This window comes from Asparagus officinalis, chromosome 9 (genome assembly GCF_001876935.1).
Source record: "Asparagus officinalis chromosome 9, Aspof.V1, whole genome shotgun sequence".
NCBI lineage: Eukaryota > Viridiplantae > Streptophyta > Magnoliopsida > Asparagales > Asparagaceae > Asparagus > Asparagus officinalis.
The window spans coordinates 37,153,502-37,168,459 of NC_033802.1; the positions used below are offsets into that span (position 1 = coordinate 37,153,502).

The following is a 14,958-nucleotide window of genomic DNA, read 5'->3' on the forward strand; positions in this document are numbered from 1 at the left end:
GTATTAATAAGAATGGCTTATTACAAATCAAGATTAAAAAATTACAACAGAAGTAAAGAGAATGCTCTTCTTGTTTAACGTGGGTTCTTCAGTAACGATAGGATGCCTCCCTCGAATGCTTGCGGCGAGTTTGCTTCCCTTGGATGATCCAATCAAAATTGCAGTTTAGCTTCAGTACACAATAGAAGCTCTTGTATGATTGAGTTTAATTATACCCGAGCTTGATGAGAATCAAGGTCGAAAGCTTAGAGAGGGCTACAATGCAAGAGTTTGTAGAGAGCTAATTGTTAGATCCTAGAGGGGTGTGATTATGGTCTTATGCTAATCTAATCCGATTTTATATCAATTAAAACTAATTCAAATATTATTCTTGTAAGATAGATATATAATATAATATGAACAAGAATATGCAATATGAACAAAGGAAAATATCCTAGCAATGAGATATACTATGAGATATATGCGAGGATATAAAAATAACACAAGGGTAAACAATCTAAACTAGATAGTAAGCAATATAAGCAACAAGCAATATACAAAGGCGATATAAGATATGAACATAAAAATAAGTATGCCAATGCAATCACAAACAAACGATATATTCACGGAGTTCGGTCCCCACGACCTACGTCTCCGCTCCTCACCTTGAGGAGATCTCTACTATCATAACCGGGTTTTCTACGCTCACCCGAATAACGTTTACATCTCACACTCGGTTTTCTAGTTCACCAAAAACTTTACAATCTCACACTCTTACAATCATACTTTACACCCACTCAAGTGTTGGTCTCTAGCCTGTGTCTCCCTCAAGTGTTAGGAATTACAACTCCTCTCTAGGTATTGTTACCTACCCCACTCCTCTTGGGACGACCCCGTCTCTCACCACATACTCCTCTCGGTGTACAAGTGTATTACAAAGTGATCTCATAAATTAAGCACAAATACAACATTGGTTGTTCTCTATAATGGACGAGAACTCAATTAAGCTCACTCTCAATTGATACAACTCCCCACAACCCTTCTCTATAATGGACGAGAACTCAATTAAGCTCACTCTCAATTGATACAACTCCCCACAACCCAATTATACAATGTATCTCAATTGATACAACTCCCCACAACCCAATTATACAATGTATGCAAATACAATAAGCTCAATGGTTGTGGGTGTAAGCAATGAGAAAATCAATTATAAACTCAATGTAAACCCTAGCTTGATGAAAATGATAAACAAAAAATAATTAAAATAATGCTAGTATTGAGTTTAGAAGTTCTTCTCTAAAAAACAAGATGGAGAGATGGATTAAAATAAAGCTCAAACAATATAGATGATCTCCTCCACTTGTAAGAAACTTTTTCACAAACAAACTCTTTTAAAACATACTAAACAAACTTTAAAACCCTTGTTAAACTTGTTTAAAATGTATTTTTTTGATGAAAGATAAGAGTAAGGGGGTATTTATACCCACTCAAAACTTCAGCAAAAACCCCAAGAAAATGACCAAAAAACCCCATAAAAATAGCTGTTGGAAATAGCCATTGGAACCCAACGATAACTTCGATGGTCGATCAAGAAAAACGTACGGTCGACCGCGAGCAGCTCATAAACAAAATCTGGGCTCAGGACAATAGCCGGTTGACCGTGGCGGACGACCACAAAACTCTCTGGACTTCATCCGGTCGACCGTCACGGTCGACTGCAAGATATTGAAAAACATACCGAGTCTCTGGACTCAAGGCGGTCGATCGTGACGGTCGACCGCAAACTGATACAAGAGAAAAACTAGTTTTGAAGCAGTTTTCTAATTTTGAAACCCTATTTAAAAGTGTCAAACAAATTCGAAAAAAATATAAAACTTTGGGAAATAATTATAGACATGATAATACACATGCTATAAAAACTAGTTTTCAAAAAGCATCTCCTAAATGAGAAATGTCCTCATTTTACAAAATAGTCCAGAACATGTAAATGAAAAAAAACACTTGTTTTTGATATTGGACATAAACCATGTTTTGAAACTCTATAAACTGATTTATAGACTTAAAGAAAGATATAAACTATTGTTATGAAGTCTATAAATAATAAATTCACAAATACAATAGAATATGAAACATATGAGTATGTATATGAATATATATTTGTTTCATATCTATGAAATTAAACCAAAACAACTTATCCACATAGAAAACAAACATGTATAAATAATTTTTGGAAGTTGTTTGTAAAAACTTTGTTTGTGGATAAAACCAAAAACCAAGATGTGTATATATATAACTATATATATACATAGAAATAATAAAATGTTGTGTATATGATTGAGCTTAAAGTACTAACACACATAATATAAAACCTAAACTAAATTACCCAGGCTGTGATCTTCAATGAAGCTCTTCTTGGTAAACTTACGGATGAAGCTTGAACTTGAATCTTTAACTTGAATTGTATTGCTTCAATCCATAATTCCACCAACCTCCATTAGATATGATCGTGAATATGCAATTCAATCAATCCTCCAACTTGTTGTTTGTCTACAATAAATAGAAATACACAAACACTAGACAAATAACATTAGTGGTAAATTTTTTGTTAAACATCATCAAAACAAAGAGGCCAACACTAAGGAGTCTCAAATATGAGAGTTCAGATTGAGTCTACTTCAACAATCCAAGCTTATAGCCAAGAATGTTCAACCAAGCAAGCCGATGGAAGTATCTATTTGAAGAGCCTAATCACAAGCTAAGAGCAAGACATCATACCAACCTTAAGAGAAAGTCTCCAAATGATTCAGCCTCTAGTTGAAGAGTCTTGAAAATGCCGATCTTCTCAACCAAATTGTTAGCTAAACCCCTTTAATGTTGGCAAAGAGGTCCTATAAATAGGCAAAAGATGGTATGGGCCATCCCTTGATTTATGGGATGTGACTACTAATAGGAGTGAGGAGTAGTATACTCCCCCTATAGCTATAGGATGTGACCACGATAGGGGTGATGGGAGCCATCCCTCATTACCTAGGACGTGGGAAGTGGGTGTGCCCACTCTCACAAGAAAGCAACCGTTTGCACTATTCAGACGGGACTGACAGGCTTGCAAGCAAGCTTGAGAGCTGCTTGAACATTCAGGCGAGCTTGGCAAATAGGCGGGGTTGGCTAGCGGGACCCTTGAGCGTGTGAGCTGGCGTTCGTTGATAAGCTGAGTTCACGCGGGCGAACTCACTGTAGGCGGGCTTGACTCGTGCGAGCGAGCAAGGCATTCAGGCAAGGTCGAGCTCATACTGGTAAGCTTGATAATCAGACGATCTTGGCTCGTGCTGGCGAGTCAAGCAAACAAGTGAGGTTGGCGAGGTTTGACACGTGCAGGCGAACCAAACAAACCGGCGAGGTTTGGCTCGTGTAAGTGAGACAAACAAATAGGTGAGCATGTATTAGCCTCTGAGCACGAAGGCGAACCCAAACATGCAATGGTTGAGCCCTCTTGTGTAAAGGAAATTTTTATTGCCTACACTTTCTAATAGGTATAGTTCAAAAAGTGGGGGTTGGTTAATAGCGTGCCCCTCAAGGAAAGTCGTTGCGGCTATCAAACTAGATATCTCTACTCTAGGTTGTGAATCCTAAAGATGCGTAATGAGGCTTTGATACTACTCATTGGATGTGACATGCAAGCCTAGGTGGTAGTGAATAGGATTGCTGCATTTTTTTCCAAAACACAGAATATGTAGCGGAATGTAGCATATAAAAGCAATAAGTGATATAAGACAATATAACTATCACCGAGATTTTTTAGTGGTTTCGTTAAATTGCTTTATATCCACTATTTCTTCTTATGAAGGACTTCCTCACTATAAAAAGAGTTCTTGTGAATCACAAATTCGATTTAGTAGGCTTACAAGACCCCCTCATTTTTCTCAAACTAGTCATCTAACCTAACTTTTCACAATGAGTAACTCGTAGCCCTAGCTAGTCCCTAACCCTTAATTCAACCTTCTTGAGTATGCTGTAAAAGAAGTTCAAAGAAATACAAATCAAATATCAATTAAGCTCAGAATTAAGAATGATCTTACAGCCCTTTTGAAACAAACTATCATTCAAAGGATATAAGTGAAGCTTGATGATGAATGGTGATGAAGATCAATCCAACATTAAGTCTCCTCACTATGGAACAATCTGAAGTTGTTGTGCACAGCGAGAAAAAGTTTGATGAGATTCGAGGGAAATAAAAAAATCACTTCTTGACGTCTCTAGATCTAAATTCTAGAACTCCTTCTCTTCACCCCCCCTTCTCTCTAAGTTTCTTTTCTTCCCACAATTAGTCAAGAAAGAGATATGTGGAATGTGGTAGAGGTTGGAGATATTATGAATGAAGAATGACTGCTATTGAATCTTCATATTTTGCATTACCCGACTTTACCATCGATGGTACCTCTTGACTGTCAACGATTTTGAGAGACAATTGATGGTTAATATGCACCAACGATGATATTCATGTCTCTAGACTTTTACACCATTGATGGAGCCTTGTACCACCAATGTTCATCATCCATCATTGATGGTCAAATGCCACAATCGATGGTAATGACTCTAAAATTAGATTTTAAGCTAATTTTTGTGTCATTTTTGGCTCGTACATGTCTCATACCTATATTTATATGTAGTAAAACATTTGAAACCAATATTAATATTGAATAAGAGTTTATTATTACTCAAAGAAGAGATATTGCATGGATAATGTCCTAACAAAATGAACAAGTCAAAACCAAACCAAACACAACTAATTCGATTTGGTTCTAAAACAATGGAAAAATTAAAGACTTAGTGGACTAATATGAAAAAGACGCAATAATTATTATGTTTTTTCATATACATCTCTCAAATTTTCATACTTCCTCACAACCATTGTAAATTTTGACTATTTTGCCTGTGAAGTTTCTTTGTGTGTAACTCTTAAAGTTTTCCAAATTTCCTTTGAAGTAGAGCAACTAGATACACAGTTAAATTCTTCAGTAGTTAATAAATATTAAAGAGCATTCATTTCTTTTGCGTTTAAAGAATAAAACTTTTTGTCAGTAGGGATCCATTTATCTCTAGGAGTAACAACAATAGTCTCACCTACAACGGTAGTGGGTTCATTATAGCCATTCTTACACTATTGCAAACATCAAAATCGATGAATAATAAAAAAACTTTCATACACGCTTTCTACTAGGTATAGTTCGAAAAGTGGGGGTCGGTTAATAGTGTGCCCCTCAGGGAAAGCCGTTGCGGTTGTCAAAGTAGACATCTCTACCCTAGATTGTGAATCCTAAAGATGCGTAATGAGGCTTTGATACTACTTATTTGATTTTACATGCAAGCCTAGGGGGTGGTGAATAGGATTGTTGCATTTTTTGCCAAATCATAGAATATGTAGCGGAATGTAGCATATAAAAGCAATAAGTGATATAAGGCAATATAACTATCACCGAGATTTTATAGTGGTTCCGTTAAATTACTTTATATCCACTATTTCTTCTCATGGAGGAGCTTCCTCACTATAAAAAAAGTTCTTATAAATCACACATTTGATTTAGTAGGCTTACAAGACTCCCTCATTTTTCTCAAACTAGTCATATAACCTAACTCTTCACAATGAGTAACTCCTAGCCTTAGCTAGTCCCCAACCCTTAATTCAACATTCTTGAGTATGCTGTAAAAGAAGTTCAAAGAAATACAAATCAAATATCAATTAAGCTCAGAATTAAGAATGATCTTGCAACCCTTTTGAAATAAACTGCCATTCGAAGGATATGAATGAAGCTTGATGATGAACGGTGATGAAGATCAATCCAACACTAAGTCTCCTCACTATGGAAAAAATCTGAAGTTATTGTGCACAGTGAGCAAAAGTTTGATGAGGTTCCATGGAATTAAAAAAAAAATCACTTCTTGACGTCTCAGAATCTAAATTCTAGAACTCCTCTTCTCCTCCTCCCCTAAGTTTTTTTCTTTCACAAAATTAGTCAAGAAAAAGATACGTGGAACGTGGGAGAGGTTGGGGATAATATGAATTACGAACGACTGTTATTGAATCATCACATTACCCAACTTTACCACCAATGGTGCCTCTTGACCATCGATGATGTTGAGAGACCATTGATGGTTAATTTGCACCATCGATGATATTCATGTCTCTAGACTTTTACACTATCGATGGATCATTGATCAATGGTCATCAACCAACATTGATGGTCAAATGCCACAATCGATGGTAATGATGGTGAAATCAGATTTTAAGCTAATTTTCGTGTCATTTTCGGCTCGTACATGTCCCATACCTATATTTATTTGTAGTAAAACATTTCAAAAAAATATTAATACTGAATAAGAGTTTATTATTACTCAAACAGAGATATTGCATGGATAACGTCCTAACAAAATGAACTAGTCAAAACCAAACCAAATACAACTAATTCGATTCAGTTCTAAAACAATGGAAAAATTAAAGACAATGTACTAATATGAAAAAGACGCAATAATCATTATGTTTTTTTTCATATACATCTCTCAAATCTTCCATATTTGCAAAATTACTCTTCAAATCTTAATATTTACAAAATTGTCCCACAATTCTCTCACAGTAATTTTTTCTACTCCTTTCACTTACCTATTTAAAAATAGTAAAATGTTGCAACCTATTGGAAGTTTGGACATTGCCTTGTTTAAAAAGCTGACATTTTTTAGTTGGAGTTGGAGCGGGAGAAAAACCAAATTTGCTTGCGTTGAGGGGTATGTTTGCAAATAACAAGATATGGGGGATAGTTTTGCGAATATCGAGGATTATTCAAAACCCCCCAGCTATTTAACACCCGAAAGAATGCGCGAAGGAGACGAACAGTTGGCAGTGTAATGGCAACGATGACCACTATCTCTTCATCTCCCTCCTCTTCTCTCTCTGCTGCGCATCCTCCTTTCAAAACCAACAACAACACTCTGCTTCTTCTTCTTCTTCACCCGATTAAGATGAGAAACAAGAGAAGAAAACGCCCGCACATTCTTGTACTATCATCATCACCATCGTCCTTAGCTCAATTCAGTGACAGAGACAAAGAAAGGGAACCGAGAGGGAGAAGAGAAGAGAGAAATCGCAAGATCGCATCGGAAAAAGCGATATCGATCATCTTGAGGAGGGAGGCAACCAAGGCTGTTCTCGAGAAGAAGAGGGGCGGTACCAGTTCAAAGAAACTCCTCCCAAGGACAGTTCTTGAGGCTCTCCATGAGCGGATAAAGGCCCTTCGATGGGAATCTGCTCTCAAGGTTAGATATTCTTTTATCATTTTTATGTTGGCATTTCTTCAAATGGGTTGTAGGCGAAAAACCCAGTTTGATTGAATGCATAAAGATTTTGTTTATTTTGATGTTATTATGATTATTGACATTGTTGCTTTTCCATAATTTCATTAATGGGTTGGGAGAAAACGATCAAGATTCGTTGATTAATTTAGTGCAGATAAGATATTTTTACTTGATGTTGAGAGCGTTTGGTTAGAATTATGTGATTAGTTAATTTAGTGCAGATAAGATATTTTTACTTGATGTTGAGGATTTTTGTGTAAGTAGACGTGATATTTGCATTCAAGCAGGTTTTTTATCAACATGCATAGGATACTTTCTTGTTTCTACTCGGTCTGAATACATGAGCTGAACTTTTTGCAATTTAATATCCCAAAGTTTCACTCCCTTCTAATATTGATACCCTAAAGTTCTATTTTGAGAATTTGTGTGAGGATCTGAATCCTCTGTTGATTCTCTTGCCTGTGTTGCTTGCCATGGCTGAAACTGAAACAAGATTGAGAAAGAATTGTAGGAAGAATTAAGGAGGAATGTGAGCAGAGGTTGAAAAAGAATGAAGACAGAGATTGAGAGTTCAGAGTTTGTGTAGGAGAGAATTGAGAAAATTTGAGAGAGGAAGGGAACAGGAGTTGAGTTTGAGAAGAAGAACAGAGTTCTATTTCATTCATGATTTGTTCACTGACTTACAATCTCCTATTTATACAACTCAGGTCAAGAGTTTGGGTTTCAGGAAACAGACATGTACACAGTAACGTGCACAACTAATTAACAGAAAACAGAGAGTAGTTAAGACTGTTGGTAATTGAAACTGGACATTTACTACAAGACCCTTTGTAGTTAAAAGTCTTTACAAGTCAGCCCAACTTTGCGTATCAGTCCCCAGCTCCCCAAGCCACCAGTCTTCAAGCTTCCAAGGTCCTTGGCTCAATTGACAGAGTCCCTGGCTGTTCATCAGGTCCTGACAATTTGATACCCCAAAATTTTCAAATTAGTGTTAATTTGAGAATGTGATTCCCCAAAGTCTCAACTTTGTTCGTCATTTTCCCAAAACTCAAAATTTTGAAATTTGGTAATGAAGCTTGTTTCTCATCCACTTTTCTATGTTGATATAGTCCTGAACATAATTAGCTTCAAGTTTTTTGCACTTTGGGCGTCAAATATTGAAAAAATACTTCAGGATATCAAAGTTAAGAAAAGGTGAAACTTGGGGTATTAAAGTGCAGTTGTGCAAATAACCCTTTATCCAAAGTAAGTAGCTGCAATACTTTGCTTGTCCACGGTTATAACTCGCAAAATAGGCTCCTTTTAGCTCCTGCAGCTATTGATTAATAGACTCCTCATCCCTTATAGATCATACTTCTGCGTCATTTGATTATGCTTGATGAGAAGATAAGGACTCTTTACATATCATTACTGAGAATAGCCTTTTGGATAGAATTGCTTTTGAGTTGGATTTATATGGAAGGTCTCCTCATGATGCGATTTGGCATGTTTTAGTGAAGGAAAATGTAGGCCAAATAGGCAGCCATGTTAACTAGTAATATGAATATACCTTAGGAATATTTATTTTAATTACCAATTTAAAACATCAATAGTTCTTGTTTTGGTTCTTCAATCAAAACACGGAAGTGTGAGGATACACGATGGCAACGGCAACAATTAGTAAGCACTCATTCCTTGGGCATAACCTTAGGATCTTTCTTCTAGGAGGATCTATATCAAGATGCATATGGGACTTTCTTGTTTCTAATCGGTTTCGATTCATGGTCTAAATTTTTTGTCTGTATATCTACTATCTAGGTGATAATCACTTTCCCTAAACAGCCAACTTCATTTCACAATTTCTCACTAAATCCTTCTTTTATTTGCTGTGTTAGGTTTTTGAACTTCTCCGTGAGCAGCTATGGTACAGACCCAATACCGGCATATACATCAAACTCATTGTGATGCTTGGAAAATGCAGACAGCCTGAAAGAGCACTTTCACTTTTCCAAGACATGGTTGATGAAGGTTGCATCATAAATCATGAAAGTTACACTGCTCTTGTCTCAGCATACAGCAGAAGTGGCCTACTAGACCAAGCATTCTCAATTCTTGAAAAGATGAAAGTTACAGATGGATGCTATCCCGATGTCCATACCTACTCCATTCTCATCAAATCCTGCCTTCAGTTCTTTGAGTTTGATAAGGCACAAATCCTGCTTGCGGACATGAAGAGCTTTGGGATCCAGCCCAATACTTGCATATACAACATCCTCATTGATGCTTATGGAAGAAAAAGCAGGTATTTTATGTTCTATTGTGAATTATGATTTCTCATGCAATGATTAAGCATTCTGGGGCAACTTTTTTTGCTGGCATTGACACTAATATTGCTTCTCGTTGTGAAACTTGACATGGTGCATGTGTATGTGTTGTGAAAAGGAAAGTAGATCCAAAATATCAAAGGCTCATCTATAATCACAAGATATAGAAGGTAAGAGAACTATATTTTAAATGTTCAATTGGAAGCAAAGATGGATGATCAATTAATCAGACGGTATTTGACTTCACTAGACGAACCAAGTGAAGCCCCGTATTTGGATGGCTGAGATTAGTTTCTAACCAAAGACAGTTTTATAGAGTAGTTTGAATGGTACTCAAACTATGTTGAAGTTCTCGATTACTCCCCTAGAGACTCATTCTACTTAAGAAAAATCAAAGTAATTGAGCAAATACTCTTGTTAAACATTCTAAGAGGAAAGAATATATTGTCGTCTCTTTCAAACAATAAAACTATTTCCCTCTCACTGTGGTCGTAGACTAATTGCTAAACGACACACTTGTTGTATGATTAGTTTTCTTTATTTGTTTATCATCAAGAGGGACGCCATATGAATTTGGGTCACCATATGAATTCTGTTACACTATTCGTCATTAGCTATGTATGAATTTAAGGGGAGGAGTAGGTTTCTTTCTTATATGTGTTCATTATGTGGTACTTTATAAATGTTTTTGTGTGCACTTAGCATTTCTTGAAGTATTATAAACAACTAGAAACTAGGAAACTAATTATCATTTCAATATTTTTTGCTAAAACATGCTTAAATGCTTCACTTTTAAAATATCTTAATTTATAAGACTCATAAAACATATAATAGACTAAGCACCTTATTAAATTTCTTCCTTTTCCAACTCTTCTCCTTAGCATCAGGCGCATCTTCACCTAATTCTGATTTCAGGCAGCTCCATTTAAGCTCCTTTAGTTTACTTCAGTCCTCTAAATTGTTATTATCGTGGTCAATATCATATTCTTTATAACGACCAGTTTTGTGATTCTCACAAAATCATACGACAAGCGGCGAATGTTTGAATGGAGGAATACTAATTTATTTGCCTTTCACTGTTCAATCTGTTAATTTTGACACTACATATGTAGGAATAAATACTCCAACTTGTTCCAGCTGAAGAGCTACTAATAGGGGGAGACTAAATCTTCTTGGCAGCATTAGCTCATTGTCCAGTTTCTAAGCCATACGTTGACCACCAATCAATAGTGTCCATAGTCATTGCATCAAATTGAGCGTTGGGGTCATATAACACTTTCATTGTCAATGTTGCAAATTGTTCACACATGAGCTTGACCTCTACATTTTTACATATTCTATCAAAGGCCTCCATGACACCTATCACTTCTTTATCTTTATTAAGTCTTCTAGCGTCCTCCCAGAGTGGGAGTCTCAAGGTAGTTGACATGATAAGATCTAGGTGTGAGAACAAAGTTAATACAATGCATAGGGATATTCATTTTCCCCCACCTAGCAAGAATTACATCCTCCACTTTAGGGTAGTCACTGCTGTATCTGTTTGCTCTAATTATGTCTTTAATTTTATTGATCATGTTATCTGTCATCGCATAGATTTCTCATCTTCTGCCCTTGACCATCAGACCACCTCACTAAGTGATAGATTAATTTAGTGATGGTAACAATGTTTTCAACTTCCCCTCGAAACATTATCATCATTTATTGTAGCCTTAACATTAGAACCTTTCATTCTGCTGCTTTCATCATTGATTTTCAACCACTCTCTCCATTAACAAACACTATTTGTAGGGATACCCTACAGTCAAATAGCCTCTTCAATAAAGACATAATGTAAAGCAAACCTAATTTCTATAACTTCCAACAACTCAGCCTTGAATGAAATCCTAAAATGGCTAAGCATTGGGAGTGGTTGAGACAAAGAAAATATTTCAATATTGATTTTCCATTTTTATAAACTATTTGCAATAACTCAAATATGCAAAATCTTTGAGGATCAGATTCAGAATGTGAACAATGCAAGATGACTCAAAGATATGTTTGTGTACTTTCTCAATTTTGTTGTATGGAGATTTACATTTTGCAGCATTGTTAGTTACCAATTGGAAAATATTTGTTGCACCAACTTCATCAATTGCTTTCAGCAAATGCTGAACAATAATAGAACCCGTCTTTAAATCCCACAAAATTCTCAGCATAAAAGAACATTGCTCCACATCTATTGACTGCAAGAACATTTATCAGTTGTTGGTGCTTGATGTTGCTCTAGCCATCTGACACAATGATGCCCCTTGGTTATAGTGTCCTTGAGTAACTTAGATATCTTTTCAATATTTCTTTTTCACTCGAGTAAATTGGTGCCAACTTTGTCATATGAAGGTATCTAATAACCTTTAGGGCCTGTGTTAGTATAAGACACCACTTCAGCAAACTGACGATTTCCAAGGACATTGAAGGCAATACGACTAGCACATAATACCCCTATAATATTCATATACACCAATATCTCTCTCTATGATATCAAATGCTTCTTAGATAGGCTTTGTTGCTTGCGGCTTTTGTGTTTAAGCAGGTGTGTATCTTCGTAAATAGTCATGGAGCAATATTCTTATATGCTGAGTTTTTTTGGGATCGAAAATACTGATTTTGTTAATGCTCAATACCAGCTGAAATGATTGATGAAGTTGGTGCAACACATGTTCATTAAGTGGTAATTGACAAAAGTGCAAAGTGTAAGTCTGCAGGGCAGAACATTAAGAAAGTATAGGAGTTCATCTTTTGGTCACCTCATGTTATTCACATTTTGAATCCGATCTTCAAAGGCTTTGCACACACATTTTAGTGGTTGTATACAGTTTATAAAATTTGAAAATCAGTGGAAAATTACTCTTCCAGCACTCCTAATACTTAAACCATATTCAGACTCCATTCAAGGCAAAAGTTGCAGGAACAGGGTTTGCTTCTTATTATGTCGAAGAGGCTACATGATTGTTGGGGATCTCTTCAAATAGTATATGTTACAATATCACGGAGAGACTGGTGGAAAATGAGTGATGTAAGTACCAGGAAGATAGGTTCTAACATTACTGCTATAATAAATGAAGTGTATAGATGTGAGATATCACAATATCATATAGAGTGGGAGACAAGGAAAAATACCATGTTGGTGAAAATTAATATGAAAGAGAACCCGACTGAAATGTTGATGAAACCAATTCCTGTTGAAAAGATCATTCATGTGCTCATGAAATAAGAGCGACATCACATGTGACTCAGGAGAGGCAATAACAGTAGAGGGACTGTAACACTTGAGGGAATGTGGGGCATGAAGGTTTGACTCCCAGCTGAACTTGTTTAGATGTAAGCTAAGGTGGAGAATGTAAATTAACATGCAATAAAACTTGGATGGGGCTTAACAGTAGGATCAACCATGAGGCTCACAGATGGGCAAATATAGGCCACGTACATAATTAAAGTTATTTGGCAGCATGCAGATTATGAATTGGGAGTTTGATTCACTTGAAAAGAAGAAGCCGAGGAAGTGAGATGGACAATCTAATTCCATGTTAGATTCCTAGACCGGTTAATAACTTGAATTTGATTTTATGTTGGCTCTTCTAGGTGAACTACAATCAGACTTCAAATTACTGCCGATTTGGGATCCTAATAGAACTCCATGTTGAAGGCCCTACTGGATTCAATGATGGAGAATCAGAAAATGACTTCAATGGTCCAACACATCTCCTTCGAGTAATGAAGTATTTCTTCTCTGTAAGCAAATTGTCGAACCAAGTATATGTTTTTGTTGTGTGATTGTTTTGCTTTCTGCGTTCATCATCAAGGCCAGATTCATTACACTGATGGAGCTCCTATTTCACTTTCCATACAACCAAATACAGTCAAAGCACATGAAACGAAACACAAGAAAAAGGAAATTTAGTTTAATTTTTGTTGAAATAGAAAATGCTACTGATATATCTAGTCGAAATCACCTCCACGTCCTGGAATATGCATTGTTTTTTTTAAATTCTGTCTGATGAAAACTTGTTCCTTCGATGTTAAACTTTCCATAGCCCAATTGCTTTATCAATATTCCTGCTTCTGTTTCAGTTAGGATTATTGAGTCAATTTATTGTTTCTCTCGAAGGTTTGCAGAGATGGAAGCAGCACTACTGGAAATGCTCCAAAATCGTGACTGTGAGCCTGACATTTGGACCATGAATGCTACTCTCCGAGCATTTGGACGAAGTGGGCAGATCGAGATGATGGAGAAATGCTATGACAAGTTCCAAAGCTCTGGCATCGCCCCCAGCATCAAAACATTCAACATACTGCTCGATTCCTATGGAAAATCTAAAAAGTATGAAAAAATGAGTGCGGTCATGGAATACATGCAGAAATACTACTTCTCTTGGACTGTAGTGACTTATAATGTAGTTATCGACGCATTTGGGAGGGCAGGGGATTTGAAGCAGATGGAGTATCTGTTCAGACTCATGAAGTCTGAGAGGATAAAGCCAAATTGTGTTACGTTATGTTCACTTGTTAGAGCTTATGGAAGAGTGGAAAAAGTGGAGAAAATAAAAGCGGTGATGAGACATATTGAGAACTCGGATGTTTTGTTGGATAATGTGTTCTTTAATTGCCTTGTGGATGCTTATGGGAGAGTAGGGTGCCTTGTGGAGATGAGAGAAGTGCTAGAGATAATGAAGAAGAGAGGCTGTGTTCCTGATAAAATAACCTGTAGGACCATGATTAAGGCTTATGTAAGCAGGGGGATCGATGACCATAGAGTTCAAGAACTTAGAGATCTCAGCAACGATGACACTGAGTTGCCGAAAAGAGATGTACGCCATCTGCAGGCTCCATCAAAAGCTCAAATTTAGCATGATTCTTCCACCAATTGTATGTTTTTAATTGTGCATAAACAAAAAACCAGGCATATTGGGTTGTAGTTAGTCATGCATCAAATAGTTGTAAAATTAGTTGTTTTACTTCAATATAACGAAATGGACAATGAAAAATGTGTTAGAAGTAATTAAACATCATGATTCTTATTTTATAGACGTTTTGAGATGTTTAGATCATGATGAATGGAGCAGATCATTTATTTGAAATAGTCTAATCCATGAATCAAGATGCCTTTTCTTATATTGAATCTAAGGTATGGAACTTCAGAAACTCTTTCCTTAAACACACACACCAAGCACACACACTCTTTTCCTTATACACACACACACTTTTCCTTACACTCTCTCTCTCTCTCTCTCTCTCTTCCTTACACACACATGTCTGTATGTATATGAAGATTAGAATATTACACGATGGGAAC

At 36.4% G+C, this 14,958-nt stretch overlaps 1 protein-coding gene across 1 annotated transcript; it reads left to right on the forward strand.

Annotated features, from left to right (window-relative positions):
- LOC109824584 (pentatricopeptide repeat-containing protein At5g48730, chloroplastic) lies at positions 6,845-14,688 on the forward strand. The gene is made up of 3 exons (XM_020391214.1): positions 6,845-7,287; positions 9,201-9,607; positions 13,774-14,688. The coding sequence occupies exons 1-3, from the start codon at positions 6,880-6,882 to the stop codon at positions 14,510-14,512; spliced, it is 1,554 nt and encodes a 517-aa protein (XP_020246803.1). The 5' UTR covers positions 6,845-6,879; the 3' UTR covers positions 14,513-14,688.

Excerpts from the sequence above, each read along its gene's own strand:
- LOC109824584 (XM_020391214.1), top strand. The coding sequence starts at position 6,880 with ATGGCAACGATGACCACTATCTCTTCATCTCCCTCCTCTTCTCTCTCT. Across the intron at positions 7,288-9,200 it reads GATGGGAATCTGCTCTCAAG|GTTTTTGAACTTCTCCGTGA; the intron begins GTTAGATATTCT and ends TTGCTGTGTTAG. Across the intron at positions 9,608-13,773 it reads GCTTATGGAAGAAAAAGCAG|GTTTGCAGAGATGGAAGCAG; the intron begins GTATTTTATGTT and ends TTTCTCTCGAAG.